The sequence below is a fragment of the Astatotilapia calliptera genome, chromosome 16 (genome assembly GCF_964374335.1).
Source record: "Astatotilapia calliptera chromosome 16, fAstCal68.1, whole genome shotgun sequence".
Classification (NCBI taxonomy): Eukaryota; Metazoa; Chordata; class Actinopteri; order Cichliformes; family Cichlidae; genus Astatotilapia; species Astatotilapia calliptera.
Window position 1 is genome coordinate 29332136 of NC_137437.1, and position 22951 is coordinate 29355086.

The 22951-nt window shown below is 39.6% G+C and overlaps 1 protein-coding gene across 2 annotated transcripts; it reads right to left on the reverse strand.

Moving 5' to 3' along the window:
* Window positions 1–4130: 4130 nt before the first annotated feature.
* Window positions 4131–17833, reverse strand: LOC113007855 (arginine and glutamate-rich protein 1-B). Of its 2 annotated transcripts, XM_026144859.2 has the most exons (4): window positions 16673–17833; window positions 10569–10794; window positions 6947–7030; window positions 4131–5427 (listed from the first exon to the last, which is right to left on the reverse strand). In XM_026144859.2, the coding sequence occupies exons 1-4, from the start codon at window positions 16996–16998 to the stop codon at window positions 5263–5265; spliced, it is 801 nt and encodes a 266-aa protein (XP_026000644.1). In that variant the 5' UTR covers window positions 16999–17833; the 3' UTR covers window positions 4131–5262. The 2 variants fall into 2 exon arrangements, with proteins under 2 accessions (XP_026000644.1, XP_026000642.1); XM_026144857.2 differs by lacking the exons at window positions 4131–5427; window positions 6947–7030 and having other exon boundaries at window positions 9668–10794.
* Window positions 17834–22951: the final 5118 nt, after the last annotated feature.

The following is a 22951-nucleotide window of genomic DNA, read 5'->3' on the forward strand; positions in this document are numbered from 1 at the left end:
TAACATGCCCACACTTTGTCTAATTCACTTTTTATATTTTATCTCATACCTGTATATTGACATGAAACACATTCGCACTTTTATGAAAAAAAAAAAGGGTTTTACAGGATTAAAGTTTTTCCCCTTTAATAAATAAAAATTCCAGCCTTCTGACATTCTCACAGTTGGTTTAAATAATAAAAACGAGACTTTTTACCCGTTTATTCCCCTTTTATTGAGATTACAAACATTTAACCATTTTGAAACGTCTTTAGAGGCCCCAAACCAGTTTATTTCTCTGTTTCAGGACTTCCCCCTTTAATAAAAATATTTAATATGCTCAGACTTTGCATAATTACTTCTAAAAACATTATTTCCCGCCTGTGTGTTGCCCAGTAAATTAAATTTACACACATTCACACCTTTAAATAAACATTTTCAGGGGATAAAAATTAGTTCTGCTGTGTCCTAGGACTCCTTTCCTGTAATAAATAATATTTTCCAGCCGTCAAACATGCTCAGCCTTCGTTCAATTAACTCTACAAACATTATTATTACTGTTTTATCTGTTTATTGAAATGAAACAGTCACACCTGCTGACTTTTGGTAAACAGCTTCTAATTTAATGAGCACTCCGCTCTGTGAAGTTTTCACACTCTCTCACACTTCACGCTATCTGCGGTTTTAAAGTGGATTGCGGGTGTTTGTTTTGCGGATCTTCACCCGGGAGATAATTGAGGAGTCCCCCCGTCCTCCCCTCTCCTCTGCCGGCCCGGAATCAACACACAGAGCTGCATTCGAAGCTGGATGTTTATTGTCAGAGCTTCACTTTAATTGAATTTAGATGCCGGATGGGCACAGCTCTAAATATGCTTTACTGTATTATTGCTGCTGCACCTCTAGTCTGTGACAAACCTACAGGAAAAAAAAAAATCATTTTCTCACCTGAAAGTCCTCATGAGCAGCCTTTAATCCCCACTATTTGTTTTTATTGATGTTTCTAATTGTTTCTGTTTGAATCAGGACAGAGGAAGCTTCTGTCAGTCTTAAAAGCTCTTCCTGAAGCCGTCGGGCCACGAAAGCGTCTGTGCGCAAAGATCAGCCAAAACAAGCGTAAAACACACGCACGCACTTACCAGTGACTGTCTGACACTTAGAAACAGGAGGTCAGTCTGCACAGGATTTAAACTCACCTGTTTTTTTCAGCAGTTAAAAGATGTAGGGAGTTGCGTGGAAACTTAATTTCATTCAAGTTTGTGGAAATAAAAGTGGTTTTAAGTTTCGTGTAAGTTCGGTTCAAGAGAAATTCAAGTTTAAAAACACCTTTTTTTTCTTGCACACCTTTACTTTCTTGCAGACAGGTGAGGAGGAAGAGGAAATAAGTTCATTCCAGGTAAAAGGAAACAGTGCGGGATGTGTCTCTTATCCAAAAACTATGAAAACACACTGTCGTTTAAAAACTCCCTCGTTTCACTGTGTTTTAAGGAACTCTACTAAGGCTCAGTTGTGTTTTTACACCCTAAACTTGCTCCAGCAGGTCCGGGCTCCGGTCAGCTGCAGCGGGACACGCAGCAGCGCTCAGCCCGCAGAGGAGCGCACCGCCGCGGGCTGTGGGTCCGCCGGGCACCCGGGTCGGGCGGTGGATGTTTTCGCAGCTTCTGTGACAGTCTCACCGACGTGTGGCTCCAGACTCAGAGGGACCGCCTGACTCCGGCAGGAAGTCACAGTATGAATAAATGAACCAATATTTTATTTAGCTCCGGTTCTGTGCACCGCTTGGAGAGCATTAACAAAAATAACAAAGTAAGTTGTAACCTGCACCTGCAGGCTTGGTTTCGGTTTGAATGAGCTATTCTCACCGCTCTGTAAATATTATTACATTTAAACTGAAGGCTTAAATTAAGCTTTCATCCATTCATGTTTTAATAATTTTATTTAGTGCCTCTATAAAAGCCGTGGAGCCCTAATGGCGCTGCTTTGTTCTGCCTGCAGACACTTGGGTGAGGTCTGAAGGTGGTTTACATGTTTAAACACAGTAGTTATTTACCTCTGACATTTACACTCACAGCACCTTTTCTAGTTCCCGATTTACTTTGAGAAATGAACGCTTATTGTCAAAATATATGTAATGTGCATTGACCATGCTAAAATAATTCAAACTGCATAACATGTGTAAATAAACAGCAAGTCAATGTAACTGTCCATAACCTCAACATTTAAATTTTTTTTTTACTAATTTAAAACTAAACCTACATATTTAATTCTCAGACTGACTTGTGATTTGAGCTTTATTAGTTTGAAAGGAGGTAAACTGAAACAAATGAACTCCCAATTTAAAGTTTAAATGATAATTTAGCTAATCTAGGCCATCTTAAGCTACTGGTGCTAATTTCTTTAAAACATTTATTTTTATTCTTTTTGAGAAAAAGAAAAGAAAAGCACAGAAGCAGCACTTTTAAAGTGCGGGAAAAAAATCAACAAGGCTATAGCTACAGCTATTACTAGCTAACCTAGCCAAGTTATTTAGAAAATAGCAACCGATGCGACATTTGTTTCCAAAGAGTATCCTCGGCCATATAAACCAAATTAAAATGAACATAAATATAACAGCCCATGTACTCATTAAAAAAACCCAAAAAAAAAAAACCCCACAAACACAAGGACAGGCACAAAGGAAATAATAAATAAATTATTTATGTAAAATCAGGTAAAACTCCTAATAGAGGCAATTAAGGTCGGCTAGGTTACTGTTCACTAAGCTAATTTAGCAATATTTCGTTCTTTGTTTAGTACCATTTATGCGATATAGAACTGAATCACAAAATTGTTTCAGCAATAAAATGAATCTTTTTTTTAAAGAGGGAAAATGGTCATTTTAGCTAAGCTACAGTGAACGCTATCAAAAGCTAACTTATTTCACTTGAAAAAAATAAATAAATAAATCAAACCACCATCTTTTTCTTAGTAATTAGCTTTAGTGCCCAAACCCAACCAGACATTCAAAACGAATTAAATAATATAAAAATAATTTACTAACAAACATTTTTTCCAGATTGTGTTAGCTAGCAAGACTAAGCTTAAACACGGAAAAAGTTTATTATATCCTGTGAAATCTCAGTGCTTCTTGTTAAAAATATTAAACATTCAAGTAGGTTCACCAGGATAAGCAGTTTGAATCTGCTCTGGGTTATTTGCCGTCTACTCCATTGCTTTCGGTCTCCCAGCTTTCCTGTGCCATAATAATTAAAGATAAATAAATAAAACCTATTTTAGTATTATATTAAAGCTTTAAACTGACATTCATCATAAAAAAAAAGTAGTTTTATTAATTTATTTTTAATTTTTTTTTATTTGCATGTTATATTGTTCAGGTGTTTTTCTGGTTTTATGGTACTATGTGAAATCCAAACATTTCCAAATATATTAAACATTTCTAGAGTAAAATAAAGAAAAATGTGGTCTTCTTGTATATACTGTCAAGTTTTGGGTTACATTTTTCCTTCAGCTGTTTTTTTTAATTTTTTTTTTAATTTATTTTAAGTAAAGCTTTGCTCTTTGGTTTTATGCTTATATTGCTGGTCCATCTCCATTCAGCAGAAAGCACTTTGGGTTTGCCCGTTTTAAAATGGACCGCAGCATTTTGGGTTGTTCCTCCGATTAGCAGAGCTCAGCCTGGTGACCCGAGTTTAGTAACTCGCCACATTAATATCACCATCCGTCACCGCTTCACTTACACCCTCAAACGCAGGTTGACAGTTTCGATTGGATTCATTAGAGTTGGGTTTGAGCTGCATTGAAATGCGGGTTTGCCGAGGTCATTTGTCATCCTCTGTAATCTAGCGAACGGTCGGCTTGCAGCGACCTCACTTGCCGTTACGAGCTGGAAACAAACCAGCAGCTGCAGAAAAATCTCAAATTGCAGCTGCCAACTAATTAGGCAATGTTGTTACAGGGATTTGGTTAACCTGACAGTGATGTATTGACTCGAGAGGAGAAAATGGACCGCTGAGAAAAAAATAAATAAATTTCCAAAGTGGTGCCAACGGCGCCATTAAAATTTGTCACTGATCGGGCTACCTGATTAAAGATGAAACTGTGAAGGGCTGAATTAAATAAGATAGAAGCTCAGGAAAGCATCACACGGGTCAGTGTAGGCATTCAATGGATTTATTGATCTGTTCAGTCCCTTGACAATTGGGGGGAAATTACATGACAAATTCAAAATGCCACAACATAACAAAAAGTCTTTATATACCCACCTGAGGTCAGCCACACGCACACACACACACTCACATTCACACACACTTAAAACACATCCACGCTCGCGCTGACCTCAATCCTCGTCTTACCTGAACTTGTGCGAATCAGTCCTCTACGAATCAACACTTACCTCGCCCGTTAATTTACTAGCACATGACTGAGGGACAGAACACAGACTGTGGCTTTTTGTCTCCTACACATTTTTATCTTTAACTCGGAGTGAGGAGGGAGATGCAGCACATGATATTACATCAGACAGGAAAATGCCATCTCTCCTCAGTTTCCTGCAGGAGGTTCCGGCAGTTCGATCATGGGCAGTCTGGGAGTCGAGCGGCGGGTTCACCTCATTTCTATTTCTTTTTTTTAAATTGTTCCTCTTAGGACAACATTTAAAAGCCAAAATGCATACGGCAGGCGGAGCTGAAGCAGAGCCACAGAAGAAGAGGAGCAGGATTTTTAAAATGGAGGGCGAGCTGGACGGGAAGTTTGCTGTGCTTTTTAAAGTCTGTGATTTGGTAACCACAGAGTCTGCAAACAGGAAACCCACAGGCCGACTCCCATGCTGCACATGAGCCGAGCCGAGCTAGACAGTCAGATGCCTATCAGGTCTGCCTTTCAGGCCGTAAGAAGAGCACGAGAGTTAAGACTTAACCGGGTGGCAGGGCGAGGGACACGTTAGAGCATCTACATCAAAAAAAGTTCAAGTTTTCTAAAAAAAGAAAAAAAAAAAAAAAAAAAACCAAAACAAACAAACAAAAACAACCCAGAAGCACAAGAGTCATCTGTGCAGCAGGGTGAGGATGAGGAGGAGGGGGCGATGGTCCTAGGGTGAAGAGCTGCCTCCTCTTCAAAGCTGGGAGGGAGCGAGTTAACACGCTGGTTGCGCCCCCCCTTCTTTCAGCACTTCCAAAACGAAGCGAGCGTTCCACAGAGGAGGAGGAGTGGGGCTGAATGATGAGGAGGAGGAGGAGAAAGGAGCTGGATGGGGGAGGGGGATGACCTGCGGACGAAGGGGGAGCAGTCTTATTCTGTGGCCTTCAGGGTGAAGGAGAGCTTGGGCCTGGACTTGCCCTTGCCGAGGATGATTTTCTGCTCCTCCTTCTGCTGCTTCTGCCGGTCCTGCTCCAGCTTCATGCGCTCCTCGTGGATCTTTCTCTGCTCTTCCACAATACGCAACTGATCCTCAGCCTGCGGGACAGACACAAAAAAAGGAATCAGGGGCGGGGTCACGTAAGGCCATGATTACACTTACCGCCAGGTCAAGTAAATCCAAGTAAATGAAGCTCCTTAAATGTGCCGTGTTTCCCAGAATATTGCTGCTGAAGGAACTACAACAGGTGTTTGTATTTTTTCCCCCCATACTAACAAATAGTAGTAGTAAGTAGCAGTAAAATTACTTCATTAAATTTAGGCAATAAAAGTTATTCTGTTAGATTTAGCTGATTATTTATTTATTCTGCTATAATATAATAATAAATTATTTATTTATTTTTCTATTACACTTAAACAATGAAATTAATTAATTAATTAATTCCGTATCAATTTTATTAAACAATAAACACGTACTCGTTAGATGGAATCGATTTTAACAACTCAATTCAATTTAAATAGTAAATACGACTGAGATTTAGACAACACGTGATTTTACTTTTAGATTATGTAATTAGATTTATTTCTCGTCACCATCATAGAAGCATTATTGTACTGTGTAACTTGTTCTACGGCTCCCTTGTAAAAGCAAAATAAAAAACAAAAACAAAAAACCACAATACACAATTTTGATTGGTCCTAATTTTTTTTTTCTTCTTAAACATTCATTTTGGTTTTTGAAGTATTACAGGAATGCTGGTTTTCTATAGTTTGACCCTGATTCAAATAAACAAAACTGCAGAATTTATTTTTTCCCTGTCCCACTTATTTGCAGATCCGTTTCCATGGCTGATAACCATCAACTCAAAGCCACTGCGTAGACACTGTTTCCTGCCAGTGGAGTGTTGCCATACCCAGTAATGTCACAGCAAAAAGCCTTAAGGTCTCAATCCGTCCTGATTTTTGGATTAAAGATGTAGTCACGACATTAAAAGCTGATGAATGTCAGTTTCTCAAATCAATCCAATTTTTCAATCCAACTTCAGTCTTTGAATTAACCACTAGACCTCATTCTGACCCGGGGTCCCTTCATCAAAACCAAATAACGTTTAACCTATGTTCTTGCATGTAAATATGCAACGACTCAACAGTGCAAGGATTTCTAGAACATACACTTCTCTGGGGGGGTTTTGAACATTACTTTGATTTGAAATTTCACAATTTATTTTATCGATACCTGTTTATACAGCCCAGTATTGTGGCCAAAGAAAGCCATTTTCTTGTAAGCATTATTAGAACGTTAAACGTTTTTCCAAATTGCAGAATTTTGCATGTTGATGACAAATTGGAAATTTTTGTATTTTAACTCAAAGAGATCTCTCTCTGAATAAGAGAAGATTCATCACGATAATCAAACAGTTTTCAGTGTCTAGTGCGAGCTGAATATTTTATTCACAAACCCTAAATGAGTAATCTAAATAGTAAGCTAAATAGTTTTGCCTTATTTTTAAGTTGCGTTAACTTTTATGTGTTGATAATGTAAAATTATTGCTGATGGTGAGAACACACTGCTCAGTGGATGCTAACGACAGATAGTTGTGTGTCCGTTTTGGCGTACCAGTTTGGCCTGAGCCTCTGCGATCTTGCGGTTATTCTCCTCCAGGATTTTTTCCAGCTCCTCCCGCTTCGATTTTTCTTCTTCCTAAACAAGCAACACGATGATATGTTAGCGCACGAACAGGCCACAAAAGGCACGCACGCACGCACGCGCTCACTCACACACTCACGACAAGTTTGTTCAGCCTCTCACACATTTTTAAAAATCCCTCTAATGCTGCCTAGAGAAAAATTAAAGACTAACACACACCTAGTGCTGCATGATTACACTCATCAATAGAAGACATATATAAAAAAGACAGACAATCAAAGCTGCTGCTGCTTTTTAACATGTTTATAAGCAAGAGAAAAATAAAGGAGGGAATAGTTTTGGCTCACCAATGCACGTATACCATTTTCCTGTGTACCTACACAACTGGTGAAAGCGTTAAACGGTTGAATATTTACTGTCTCGTCCGGACTGTGTGGCCCCTGCAGAGACAGGAGCGCTCCTGGTGTGGGTAGGTAGATATGGGGGTTTCTGCCATACGGCGCCATTCCTCTTTATTACTGATCAGTTTACGGCTTAGCCTGCAGCCGCGGTGAAGGAGTGCAGTACAAAGATGTTTGTCTGTGTTTGTGTGCAGGTGTGTGTTTGTGCAAGTATGTAAGTGTGTGTGTGTGTGTGAGAGAGAGAGAGTGTGTGTGTGTTCGAAGTGGACCCGCCCACGGTACACTTACAGTACAGGACGCGGGTCACGGCTGAGCTGAAAGGTTGCAGGTCAATGCTAGTTAGGAAGGTGGTGTTTCCAAAAAATTAACAAAAAAAACAGCACAAACACATTTCCAAACTGAGCCTACAGGAGAAGCAAGTTGTCAGCACAAAAATAAATCAACACATTTTGTTCCAAAAGCTCCACAAAAATCATCAACAGGTGACACAGGTGAGAGGGGATTAACCTGTCAGGACAGGAAACAGGAAATGAAGCGTCCCTGTAATGTTCCCCTCCCCCAAAGAGTTAAAGAGCAGGTGAGGTGGATTAAAACAGACGTGATGAACATTTCTACACATCGCTGACCTTTCTTCCTAGTCCTGAGGGTAAACAAAGAGTTGGGGGGTACATTTCTTAGCCTATTAGTCCCGAGTCAATGGCCGCTGCGCTTTAGCTGGACCGCTCATTCACAATACTGTGATGTAAACAAACGCCATTTTTCTTAATAGTGCCCAGGGAGGGAGCCAGGGTTGTTTGTTCTTAGTTTAAAAAGGAACCTTTAGGGCGACTAAGCATCTGAAAAGAAATCAGTTTGAATAAAGTTAAAGGCAAGACCCCAGAAGACCTTACTTAGCAGATGTCCTAGCATCTTTCCTGTGCAAACTCTCACTTTTTGCTGGAAAACAAATTAAATTACAATGTTTTTGTCCATCTGACCTTCATCAGGTATACAGGCTATTACCAACTGAAGACTAACGACATTAATCTGCTTATTACCTTCCAAAATTCAACAAATTCACAGCACAAATCAGGTTTTAAAGCAAAACATTTTGATAGTTAAAACATGAGCAGGAATACCAAATGAACCAAACAATGTCACACAAGTACCAAACTAAAACAACCAAAACAATTGGTATGTGTATATAGTAACAACCATGTAGTGGTTCAGATACCTGAAATGATTAGTTTAGCCTAAATCAAGATAAGCTCCAACTAATAAGCTGAAACTATCTAAACTCATCTTATGCTAAGTTAAGAATTAAAGCCAATTTAACTAATCTGAACTTAAGTTCAAGTAGTTTCACACAAATTATTATCAAGTATAATGAGTAAAAGTAAGTTACTGTGCAGTAAGTTGCAATAAGTTCAGCTCAGCTGTGTTCTAGAAGTTAAGCTTTGGATAAGTTAACTTGAGGTAAGTTCAGATAAGTTAAGACAAGTTAAGTTCAGGTAATTTAAAATAAGTCTGTATGTATTAAAATAATACACTTAATCCCAAGAGTTGGAAAAATCCAGCTTTATCAGCTAAATGAAGTTAAACACAGCCTAGCCTAATAGCCTAAAGTGCAATACAATGACAAACATCTCAACAAGGTAAAATTTGGAATAAAAATACTCACACTTAAATTAACAAAAACATCTGTAGAGCTAAAGATTACATAATATAAATAAATAAAAACTGCACTGTGAAATACTGAATTCAAAAGACTAATTACCTGTATTCAAACAAATTAGCTATTCATTATTCAATTAGAAACCTGTGGGCTTTTTTTAAAATGAATAACTAAATCAGTTCAGATCCCTGGCTGATTAAGTGAATAATCCAGAAGTCTCTCTTCCACTTATTAAAAAGTCATGGTCTATACCTTGACTATGCACAGAAACAAGTTAAATAACACGTTTCACACCACTGAAGATTTCCCTGATAATAATTGAACGTAAGATTCGCAGATAGAACGTCTGTAAATCTTACGTTCACTTATTCTGATAAAAGTCGGAAGAAAAAAAACTTTCAGTTTAATAAATATTCCAGCAGTGAGTTTTGTTTTCGCCTTGAATATTTTATATCACGGTTTCGATTGTTAGATTCAGAAAAATTTGTTTTGGGGCCCGGGAAAGAAAAAAAAAATCCACCCTAATAATGGCAGTTACAATGTCAGACTTGTAATAATTGCATAGTATATTTTTTATGTTTTTAAAAAGCCTTAAAAAACAAAAGAAACCCTAAAATAACCACTGACAGGCAGCAATCTAGTTGGTAAAGTTTAATCTTTAAATTTAAAAGAAAAAAATATATATATATATACCTTAAATACAAAACTAAGAAATTTGAGTAAACCAGAAAAGAAATGAATGTTGTTTTGAAACCCGCCATGGCAAAACTCTCACCAGCAAGTTAGAAATGCACTGCTATCCTCTAATCTCTTTTAAATTATAATTTTTTTAAACAGAAATAAAATGTCAACTTTTAACCTTTTAACTGTAGCACGTTACATCCTACCAAACTCAGGGTAGACACAAGATAAACACATAAACAATATAATTTTTCAAATACTCGAATGTGTAAAAACATATCACCTTACCCATGATTTCAGGAATAAGTGAAATTTTTTGGATAAACAGCTGGAGAGTTGAGGTAACATGGTAGTTTGTTTCGATTTAAAACCCATTGGATGGTTTTTCACTATGAGAGGTCCACTCACTGACTAATGAAAAGAGAAACTAAGCTAACAGCCTGAAAGACTCCCACACTGAGCTGAAATGCAACTACTGCAAAAAAAAAAAAAAGAAAAAAAAAGTGAATGACAGGAATTTCGTTATTATTCTCGTCACTGCTGTTATTATTACTTCAGTAATTTACACCAATGAAGAACATTCATTATACCCTTGGATATATTGATTTGCTTTAGTATCTGAAGCCAAGGTACTCCCTTTTCCTTTTATTCTGAAAGCTGCCACTTTCCTTGAGCACAGCTGCATCCAACTGTGTGAAACTTGTGCCATGGCTGGGTTACACTTTAAATAGTTAAAATAAAAGACCAAAGACCCAGTCAGAGTGGGAAACTGAGAGGTGAAGGGAGCTGAAGGGGTTTGGGTACGGGGTGGTGTAGGGGTAAGGGAGGGGCTGCGTTCCAAACGACCGAGCGTTACCTCTCTGGCCTTCTGTGCCGCCAGCTCGGCTTGCCGCTGCCGCTCCAGCTCTTCCAGCAGCTGCCGCTCCATGATGCGCTTCGCCTCCTCGACGCGTCGCAGCACTTCCCGCTCAATCTCGTCTTTCCGCTTCTCGAGCTCCTCCTCCACACGTTTGGCCACGAGCTCCTCAACTCGCCGCGCCGTCTCCTCCTCGATCAGCTTCTCCTCAATCTCCTGCTGCCGGCTAAAGGAAAGAACAAAAGGTTAGCATGTCGCTAATTCGTGTTTCGGTTTTAAAACGGAGAACTATTTAATTGCTAATCAAATAAACCACACCGAACCGCTTTGAAATATCTCAAAATAAAAGCTTAGTCTGTATTTACCCAAAGCTAACCAACCAGTTTTTAATTCATCATACCTGAGAGTGGTTTTTACGAGCCATACCAAACCCAATATTACAACACAGCTGATCAGGTAAAAAAAAAAATTAACAGAAAGGCTATTGTTCAAATGGATATTTAAGAATTTACTAAACTGCTTTAAACAGCTCTTAAATATACATAATTCAACAATGAGGACATTTTTAATTTCAAATGTGAGATTGGGTGCAATTTAGACTGTTTTTCTGAGTGCTTTGTGGAATTTAGATGGAGGTCACCTGCCCTCCTGTTTATCTTTTCTTTAAACTGTTCTTTTTGTGTGAACAGGAACTTATTAGTAGCGATGTAAACACACACTCTCCACCCTCTCAGGGATCTGGTTTCACTCTGTCAGGCTGTGGAAACCAGAAACTGGACCCAGCCCTGCCCAGCATCCTTTATATTTACATTTGTATGCCCGGTTAATGGGCCCTGTGGCTGTTAGGCAGCAGGAGAAAGGAGACGGGACAGACAGACAGGAAGCCAGGTGTGGGCTGTGTGTTATATTACCTGGAGGCTCTCACACACACAGACACGCACCTGAAAAGCTGCAGTCAACATGGATGTATTTACGGTCACAGCTGTTTCATTAAAATCTGAAATAGGATTATTTCAGTAACGAGGATTGAGTTAACACAGTTACTCAATTTTTTTTTTAAGCTGTGTGTTTAAGTCAGTTTGTGATGTTTAGCTGTTGCAGCAGGTTTTGTGGTTGTTCAATGCGTCCTGATTCTCTCTGCATCCTGTTTAAACCAAATAAGTTTTAAATATCAATAGAATTTGACTTTAAAATAGGCCTTCCTGTTAAAGCCAAGTATCCACTTTTCACTCACATTTGTGTTTCTTAAATTCTACAAGTTGTATTACTTACTTTTGTGGGAGTACTGCATTAATCGAGCAGACTAATGACATGAAGAATAGCTGTTTTTTCACTAATGAAAACTTTGATTTTTCCTCTCAGTGGACCATTGTGTTCACATGTGGACTACAGGGTGAGACATTTACTGAGTTTGGTTTCAGTTGATGTTTTTTAGCTTTTTATTTCGCTTCGACTGCAACTGTGAACTACTGATTATAGCAGTATTTGTACTGAGTGTTTGACCAAAGAAAAGATGGCCAGCTGCTTCAATGGAGATGTAGCAGCTGAGTTTGAAGAACAGCAGGAATCAGCACCTGCATACCTGCTAACACCATGAGCCAAACTGTAAATCGAAGGTTTCTGGTTTGAGTCCCTGTGCAGATGCCTGTATATAATCCCTCACAAAAAAATAAAAATAAAAATCAGCACAACAGAAACCCGCCTTAACTAATAATAAACAATCCAGATGGTTTTAACTGCAGGCATCAACATCTGTGCATTTATTCTCTATAAGAGAAACACATTCTCTCCAAATGCTCAGAGCTACAGCTGTCCAGCTGTTTGTGTCTACAAAAACACTCATTACTAGTACAGCCACAGCTGAAGTGAGATAAAATAATCAATGAGTAAAGTTAATATTCAATAAATCAAGAGGTTTTCACTGAATGTCTCACTCTCCAGTTTATATGTTAATACAATTATCTCTCCAGAGGAGAAATCAAAGTGCTTATTGGAGGAAAAACACTCATTCAACATAGAAATCATGCAAGAGCATCATCAAGAACAATTCAACCCCAAAATACACCTGTGAGGGGAAAGTTAAAAGCCCCACTGCTGGAACTTTATTATTGTATGAACAGTACTTTTAAATTTGCCTTTAAACTTTTTTCTGAGCATCTTTGCTTTAAAATAAAATAAAGCGACTCATCTATACAAGTAGGGCTGCTCAATTAATCGAATTTTAATCTCGATTACGCTCTGGGCTTTCAACGATCATTAAAAATGATTGAGCCGATTATTAGCCTCTCCCTCGTGCTTTACTCTCGTGCTGCTCTGTGTGGCAAATCGAGCGCACCTCTCTGCATTTCAAACCCGTCACAACAATTAAGAGGGCCCGAGGGAAGCTCGGAAAGCTAAGCAGAAGTTATTTGGAGAGGAGAGTGACTGCCGTTGGTTGAAAAGAGAGATAAAAAAAACCAAAAAACTTCAGTGGTGTTGAAACATTATGGGTTCGCGGAGTCAGACTGGATCAAGTAGACATAGTGTGTAAACTTTGCTACGGTGTCGTAGCTCCACCACAGAGCAACACTGCAAAGTTCACTAAACATAGATGTTTACATTTTTCATTTATTTCTTATATTGCAAACATTTGCACCTACATATCAGTATTTGCACACTATTTTATATTATTTTTTAAAGTCATTTTTCAATACATTGTTATTGTTAACCCTTTAAATCCCTGTAGAACCAGAACCGCGTAAGCTAGCGCAATAATTTGTTTTGCATATGAAACCGGAGGAGATGTACTTACATCTTATGCCATCAGCTTGTCCTAGGTCACAGTTTCCTTCCACATGAAGCTTTGCAAAAATTGCATAAAAAGCGCTTGCAGGAACAAAAACATAATATTCCAGAAACATGCTTTGCCGATCCGATCAGCTGTTCGTAACACTTCCCACATTGAAAAAGACGTCAACGCGAACTATCGCATGTCCGCCATTTCCTGTCCGAAACCGGAGGTGACGTCATTTTCGCGGAAAATGTAGTTTTTTTTACTTGTAGGCCTTAAAAGCCTATACTGGTGTTTTTATAAGTCATGATTGACTCTATCCGGTTGTTCAGTCTGACGTCACTAGCCGTGTCTGGGTCTAAACTCCGCTGCAGGTCCATATATCAAACGATCACTATGGCATTACTGAGACTTGAACTGTCTAAAGTCTTTCATCTTTAATAAAATGATCAGCGTTCTGCTCTACCAGGTGTAACAATTGAGTTTAACATCCAGGCATCCATGAAAATGGAATTTATGAAATTTAACGGAGTTAGAAGTTAGCAGGAAGTTAGCTCGCTAGCTTCTATCTAAATACAATATAGCATGTCCTGACTGCGGGGTTTTGGAAACAAATTAAAACGTACAGCTCTGTTATCACTTCCAGCATAAATGAAGACAGAAAACCAAACAGCAGTGACGTTTGTAGGGTTACTGAAGTTGGGCTAGCTGGTATATAACGATGTGCTACGTGACCGCTAGCGACACAGCTATGTTAGCATAATATAAACAAGCTAACTTTTTTTCCACTCGATAAAAGTTATCGTGAGTGTTCTCGGTGGTCAGGAACAAATGTAATCGCATGCCAGGATGCTGTAAAAGGACCAAACTTCAGCCAGGAGAACAACTGAGATAATCCATCCACAATACGAGGTTAGTCATTCATATACTGCTGCATGGGCTGGGCTGTAGTTACATCCTAAGGTTTTAAAAACTGAGCTTAAATAAATGATTAGCGGTAATAAAAGCTGAGGGAGGTCAACAGTGATCACTGACTGTTTTAGGAGCTTTTTGAGATTCCATCCATCCATCCATTCGCTTCCGATTATCCTTTTCAGGGTCGCGGGGGGCGCTGGAGCCCATCACAGCTGTCATAGGGCGAGAGGCGGGGTACGCTCTGGACAGGTCGCCAGTCTGTCACAGAGCCAACACACAGGGACAGACAACCATTCGCACTCACATTCATTCACACCTAGTGGCAATTTGGATTATCCAATTAACCTATCCCCACAAGCTGCATGTCTTTAGACGGTGGGAGGAAGCCGGAGTACCCGGAGGGAACCCACGCAAACACGGGGAGAACATCCAAACTCCACACAGAAAGACCCCGGCCTGATGGTGGAATTGAACTCAGGACCCTCTTGCTGTGCGGCAACGGTGCTAACCACCGTGCCACTTTTTGAGATTAAATAGAAGAAAATACAAAACATTAACATTGGGGCAGGGATAGCTCAGTAGGTAAAGTGGTCGCCCCATGATCGGAAGGTCAGCGGTTCGAATCCACTTAAGGCTACCCTGAGGTACCCCTGAGCAAGGTACCGTCCCTACACACTGCTCCCCGGGCGCCTGCTTAGTGGGCTGCCCACTGCTTCACTGAGTGAATGGGTCAAATGCAGAGAAAAACAAGTTATTTCCCCATGGGGATCAATAAAGTATCCATTATTATTATTATTAAACATGTTAACAATACAAAAGCCATATTAAACGCAGACTACTTTCGGCCCGGAAGTAGGATTCGTCACGTCATCACTTAACAATCGGATACTTTTCTGAATAGTTTCTGGGATGCTTAGAACTTGAATTGCACTGCTGGAAATAGTTTATTTTGATGCACCTGCTGTTTTCTTTGCAAATTTGCATCATAGGATTGTTTTTTGGTTTTCCTGCAGTATATAAAAATTGCTGTATCTCCAAAATAAAACTGTGAAGAAACTCAAAATAAATTCCCTGTTGGTGTAAACTATTTTTTGCAACTTTTTTGTATTTAAAGTTTTGAGGGATAAGCCTCTTAAATTTCTCCAAGTAGAAATATATGTAAAAAAAAACAAAAACGATTTTCAATTTTTTTTTGTAGTTTATTACACTTTTTTGCAATTAATGTAGTTACTATGGACTTAATGCATACATATTATTAAAATATGGGCTATAACAGTTGTATTGATGTATAGCAACTTGAAATGCTCCCAAAAATGGCACTACAGCATGTAAAAATATAATATAAGCTCTGGCGAACTTGGTTCTATGGTAGGTCTTAAAGGGTTAAATAAATATCGTCAAATAATCGAGATCTCAATTTCAGTGAAAATAATGGTGATTATCATTTTTGCCATAATCGAGCAGCCCTATATACAAGTTAGAGCAGATTGTGGGGATTTTGTTTTATTTACACGAGGCTGTGATGCTCCTCGCTCTTCTGGATTTACATCAACTCCACTGCTGTTTGTCCTTTCAGTGTCCTTGTTTTTTATTTATTTATTTGCATTTGTATGTATGCATGCATTCATTAGTGAGCACTCCAGGTGTTGTCAGTACACCCTCAGCTCTGGTTTAATATTGGGCTCAATGTTATTAGATCACTAACTGTGCCAGATTTATCCTCATTCTAAATGCAGGATTTTCAAGAATCTATGCACTGAAATTGATGCCCTGATGTCTGTGGAGAACCTGGAGCTAAACCCACACAGATCGCTTTCTCTTCACTCAGCATGGAAACATTAGGCATGTCGGTAACTGAGCATCAGCATCTCCTGAAGCATCAACATCACTACTGATCTGACCTTCAGTGCAGGTCAGAGAGTCAAATCTCTGCCTGCTGCAGGAAGTTTATGACTGCAGGATTAACTGACAGACCTGCACACCAATAGCCACTCATTTGACATATTTAAACGTTAAAAGAGAATCCAACATGCATTACTTCGTTAGTTCAACTTTACCAGCACGATTCCGGGGTTTTTTTTAGGGTTTTTTTTTCCAAAGTGAAAACTGCAGGTCAGTGAGAACAACCTCACAATTCTATCATGATGCTTAAAATACGAGTTTATAGTTATGTTTATCTGAATTAATGACGGTAGAACTAGAGGTGTGATCCACCTGAACAGGTAAAGCTTTCCTCTGACAGGCGCTGCGGCCTTTGCAGCCTGTTAGCGTTAGCCAACTAGCTCAGAGAGCTAACGATCGCCATGCAAATGACCGCAGCTAGCCTAGCATTTAGCTTAGCTTGTAGCCGAACACGGGCTGGGGTTCAGTATCGTTATGTAACAGTTTACGTGCCGGTTTCTGTATTAAATATACCCACATCTTCCTCTGTCGCTCCATCTCCGCCTTCCTCTCCTCCTCCTCCTTCCTTTGCTTCTCATCAAGCGCGTTCCTCTTGCTCAGTGTCCGGCCGAAGATGTCGATGCGCTCCGGCGGTGAGGCTGCTCTCTCTCTGCGGGACGACGCTGTGTTGGACCGGGATCGGGACCGGGATTCTCTGCGCCGGTTCCTCTTCGACTCTCGGGACTTGGAGCGTTTCTTGGAGCGCTCCCTGTCTCGAGATCGCGACCGGCTCCGTTTCTTACTGTGCTTGCTGCTTTTGGAGTGCTTGGACCGGGACGAGCTGCGGCTCCGAGAGCGGCCCATGGTGCCCTGCGGACTGCTGGATTCTACGGCTGATATGTGTACCGAATCAGGCCCTCCACTCCGCCCGCTCCTCTTTAAGCTTCTTATTCACACGAACAGCTGATGTTGCGCTGCTCCAGCGGGTTAATTTTGGAGAAATAACCCTTCAAACTAGCTGTTGTTTTGCCCTACTAACTCGCTTTAAGGAAAGATGGCGGTTTGATGAGTTTTCCCAGCAGGCACCGCGGGCTTCGGGATTTTCCGTCGCTCTTCGGCATTTCCCGCTCAAAGCAAACTAATAGACTGAAAAGACCAGAAACCAGCCAAAACATTTCAACAAATTTAAGTCCTTTATGAATGGGAATATATGATTTGTATATAATTTATACATTTTAAAAAAGTGTAAAATGCATTTTATATAAAATATATAACTGGGATACATAAACTTATCTTTCCACAAGTGAAGTAATCACATATTGAAGGCTTAAGAAAAGTTCTGGCATTCCATTTTGAACTTTGGATTTTAGAAGACTCAATAAAAAGTTTTCTAAACTAACGCATGATTTTATTTTTTTCTCTTAATGAAAACATGTATACTTGTATTTGTTTGTTATTCACTAATGACATTTGACATGTGGTCAATTCTGGGAGTCTAGAACCAAGTGGGTGACGTTAAGGCAGTTAAATCTATATTTGTATTTAGCCTGTGGTTTTAACATCACACCAACGATAAAGATGACATTTCAACACACAGCTGTATTTGTATTTTTAAAAAACAGCCTGAGTACCATCTGGTATGTCTCCAGTTGTTCTGGTTGTATTGTCAGATGCATACACATTTTTATGTCGCTTATCAGTCGCTTTCTTCCTGCCCCTGTTTCAGCTCCAGTGATCTCTTGATTAGGGCAGGTGTATCGATAGGTTGCTAGACACCAAGTTAGCTTTAGTTTGCTCCTCCTAACAAATAAGTTGTGAAAAGTAAAAAGTGGTGTAATTTCTGACATGTTACTGGACATTGACTGGATTGCATCCATATTACTCTGTGAAGGAATTTGTTATTTCTGTTGATTGAATCCAGTCTGAATCAACATGCTGCTTGGTTTCTTCAGCCTGACAGAGAGGTAATCCAAAATACTGAGACTATAATGAATAGATAAAAATCTATGGCTCTCTTCCACAGCATGTCTCTTGTTTTGCCTACCTCCCCTCAAACCCAACCGTTCACAGCAGATGGCCGCTCCTCCCTGATCCTGGTTCTGCTGCAGGTTTCTTCCTGTTAACAGGGAGTTTTTCCTTCCCACTGTCGCTCATGTGCTTGCTAATAGGGGTCATCTGATTGTTTTGGTCTCTCTGTATTTTAGGGGGTTTACCTTACAATATTGAGTGCCCTGAGCTGACTGTTGTTGTGATTTGGCTCTATGTAAATACAACTGAACTGAAGCAATGGAACCAGACCATCTTCTGCATCATTTACTGGACATGCAGCCGAACTCTTTCTCACTTAGCTCAAAACATATTTTCAAATTTTCATCACCTCATACACAATACTTAGATTCATTTGAAACTCATTGTCATGTCATATTTGCCTCTAATTTTCTGAGTTCTTCACTTTTTTGTAATTTCTGTTTACTTGAGCTCCTTTAGCTTTTTGAACTATTTAGTTCTGTGATATTATGTTTATTTTAATAAGCTAGGTTGTTATTTCCAAGTGTTGATTTTCAGTCATTTTAAATTTTTGAGATAAACTAGTTTTCATTCTTTTTTATAATTAACTGAATTATAAAGGCCTTTAAAGACCCAGTCCAGCTGAACTCCCAACCCAGGCACTTTTCACTCATTTCTCCTCAGTTTATTTTCTTCATGTGGTTATGTGAGGTTTTTTCCATAAATGTTACCACCTCACTGTCATTCAGGGCCTTTAATCTCTATTAGGTTAGTAAATTTAAATGTCATTCAATACCTTTTGTGAAGCTACTGTTATAATATGGGGTTGACACAAAATCCCAAACCACATCATATGTGACCAACTTGGCAGGTGATCTCATTTTTGACAAAAATTAAGTTTAAACAGTAAAAGTTATAAAGAGTTGACTGGACGTGTTGCTCTGCTGCAGGAGCTCGACAGCGATTTGAAGTTTTGTCCCTTTTTGACCTATCTCTAACGTCGCCGTGTCCATTTTTAAAAGCTGTTTTCATGCACTATCAGAGCTGAAAATGACGCTTTTATCCAAGCTTGTAAATATAGAGACACGAACATCAGATAACAGACAGAACGAGGGAGGAAAAAGGAATACCCAACTTGACAATGACACAATCCTGCACGCAACGTTTGCCATCACGCTCTGGCAAAATGAGGCCATTGTGATAACTCTCCCCGGAGTGCTGCGCTCAAAATAAACTGCCATTACTATATTTAAAAACACATAACTCACCAGCCCAGCTTCAAAAAGGTCACACCGCTCAAGCTCAAAATGAAAGTGTTCTTACTTCAGAGGGTTTTTTCTGTTTTTGTTTTTTCTAATTACCTGCAGCGGCATCTAATTTTAGTAGAAAGAAATAATTTGTTCACAGGGAGTCACACTGCGTGCTGCCTCGATTGCACATCAAAAGCACTTTTACTTGTTGTGAACTGAGTTGTCAGATGACTCACTTATATACCCACACAGATGGAAAAGGGCCTTTGTGTTGAGCTGCTGTGCATTCATCCGTGAGCCTGTGGTGTCACATTGAGTATGAGCACTTCCTCAGAAATACAAATTTCCTCTGAATTAAAGCAAAGTCAGAAATGAGGTGATTTTACTGCCACAAATTGAGGGCAAGTCGCAGTTGATCCGTCCAGGAACAGCATCTCCTCCCTCCCTCTCTGCTCCTCGTGCCTCTGCTTGAAGCCAAATAATCGATTTTCTTTAACTTTTATTTTAATGATCCGCGGCGTTCTGTCCCACAGATGAGAGGAATTGGCATTAAAGCACCAGAGATGTCTTGTTTTTCACTTGGAAAAGGCAGAAGTGCTTAAAGCCCCCTTTTGATGAATAATAGAAAATGCTTCATGGAGGTGGAGAGGAAAGGAGTTCCAGTGTGACTCCGGTCGGGGGGAGAGGAGGAGTCAGATTGGAGAAGCAGAGGATGTGTAAATGAAAGACTTTGCCTCAGTTTGTCTGCTTTGCTTCTGGGTGGTTTGAGGTGAAAGTAGAAGAAGAAGCAATAGAGTTGGTTTAATGTTTCTCTAATCCTCTTTTGAAAGAGTTCAGAGGTAATCTCAGGAGAAGCAGTTTGGATAAGTCACAGATAATAACGTCAGTCAAGGCTTAAAGGTGTATGTGATACAGGAATGTCACCAACTCCTTTGAAGAGCAAAATATCCACTGAAGTGGGCAACTAAAATCTCAACAATGGGCTTCAGTGTCCATCACACCACGATGGGAATAAAATGATACGTAAAAAAATGGGTTTCACACCTGAAAGCACCATTGACTCACCTGCTTTCTTGTCCTGTAGCGTCCCTCAGGGCTCTATTCTTAATCCTCTTTTTTTGTGCCTGCTTCCATTATAATATGTATTTAGATAGATCCATCTTCATTTATATAGATGATGTCCAGTTTTAATAACCCAAACTCAAACTACCAGCAACAGACAACAATACAGCAGGAAATAACATGACAGGCCAGTTAATCTTGTTAGATTTTGGACTACTGATCAGACAAAACTAAGGATGTGAAGATGTCACCGGTTACTTCATACTGAGAAAAGTCTTTGATAAATTAAAAGCTGATAATTGAATGTTATTCAAAGATTATGTGAGAATTAAACTGGGTGGTTTGTAATAGGTAAATGGTACCATGTACAAGCTATGTTGTTATCATCACCATCATCATCATCATCATTATTATATAAGGTCAACTGTCATCACTTTGAATTTTAACCAGTGATGCTCTTTCCACATTTATAGAGGTTAGAAAGCAGCTGTGATGAATCACATGACATCTGCTTGTACTGTATACTTTCAATGTAGTTGGATGAATCCACAGAGAACAACAGCACAGGTAAGCTGATCACAGCCCGTCCACAAAGAAAACAACTGAAATTATCTGACTTATTTCTAAGTTTATTCATTTCCCCCACGCTGTACTGCAAATCCCACGTTAACCCCTGATTACAACCCTTCCTGTTTACATGCATGAGTGGAAACAGTGCTTTCAAAGATGGCGCATGCTGTTGCTTCAGGGGGGAAACCTCTGCTGATCCCATTGATATTCATGTGTTGAGATGAACCTCAGCAACACTGATGCTCAAAGCTGAGTATAGAAAAAAAATTATATTGTGACTCTTGGAGTGGATATAAAACTGTTTTGGTTTCAGTTTTAGCAGAGTTTAAACGTGTTTTTTAGCCCAGAAAGTTTAATGTGGATGTCTGCTGAATTCATAGGGCTGTGAGTCATGACATCTTCATATATGTTGGCAAAGTTACTTTAAAAAATATGAGCTCATTTAGACCATGTCTCTGAAATGGTGGGATGATTCCTCTAATTTGGCGGATTTAACATGAAATGTCCTTCAAATAATTTCCAGTGTGAGCCGTTCTGTGTCAGACCTGTTTAATGTACAGATTGAAGAGTTTCTTTAAAATAAATTCAGCATTGATCCGGGAAATCAGAAAACCTCCCCGGCCTGCTCGGCTCAAGTTAATCAAAAAGTCCGTCCTTTCACATCATGTGATCAAAGTTCACCCTCTGCTTTCACAGCTCCCCTCTCCTGCCCCGTGGTGGCTCTTCAGGGGCAGAAACACTTAACAAACACAGGATCTCTTTTAAAAAGCCCCGCCACATTGTCACATTGTCATGTTGATGGCCCAGGGGTCCCAGCATAAAGAGCTATTGAGGATGAGGAGGAGGAGGAGGGGAGCCTGAAAGGCCTGAATGAGAGCAGCTCTTTCTCCTCGGGCTGGGTATGGGAGAGGTGAGGAGCAGAAGGAGACAAAAGGGGAGGATGGTGGAGGTGGAGGTTGTAGGAAAGGGAAGGAACTGAGGAGGGAGGACTGAGCAGTGATACCAGGAAACAATCGTTACTCACTCATTAGAGCCGTTTTCTTTTGGGTTAAATGTTGGCGGTGTTGTATTGTAAGTCCTCTCTGGTCCACCTGATTCCCACTGACTGGATTTTTCTTTTTATACGCCCACCTTTGACTGGCTTTAGGCAACAAACATGCTACAAAAATTTACCTTCAGCTTAATTTCCTGCCATTCTAACACAGTCTCACAGCAGTGAGTAAAACCATCATTTCCCAGACTTACTTTTAGATTTTTCATTCTCAGACTGTGAAAATGTCCACGTTAGGAGGCGTGACTCACTCCAGATTAAACTATAACGAGAAGCCTGAAAGAGGAAGACAGCAAATAAACAACAGCACCGACGTGATGATCGCTTAATAAAGAACAGCAGGAAGTTTTTTTCTATCTGAACCGTGCAGTTTGTGATTTGCTTCACAGTTTTAGTCATTACTTTTTCATTTTCTCTTGGAAAAAAAATGTTTTTTTTAGGATTTAAGTTGGATGGAACGATCAGATTATTAATAGTTTTTCATGTTATTTGTGCAAAAATACGATATCCGAGAAAACACCTGCTTTTGTAACAACAAAATACAACAGTGGAAAATGTCATGTGGGCAGGATGTGGCCTAAATATCACAGCACACCGGACATTTAACTCATATAAGGTGAACACTGTCAATCCAGGTCAAATGTGACCAAAATTAATCTGCAAAATCTACACCAAACATTCAAGCAATCCACAATGAAGTACATTAAAGGTGAACCAATGCAAGCCAAAGCAGACTCTTTCTGGCTGAGTATTGATCCCTCTTTGTGTCATCTCACTGTGGCGGATAGGTGCTAAAACGTGGAAGCCGTTGATCTTAATAAGGTGAACCCACATGTGCCAGGCTGATTGTGGGTCTACACAGACCAGATGCACTAAA

What these genes read in the sequence shown, in the direction of transcription:
- LOC113007855 (XM_026144857.2), bottom strand. Translation starts at nt 16,998, where the DNA reads ATGGGCCGCTCTCGGAGCCGCAGCTCGTCCCGGTCCAAGCACTCCAAA. An exon ending in ATGGAGCGACAGAGGAAGAT is followed by an intron (nt 10,795 to 16,672) that starts GTGGGTATATTT and finishes TCTTTCCTTTAG; the next exon opens with CCGGCAGCAGGAGATTGAGG.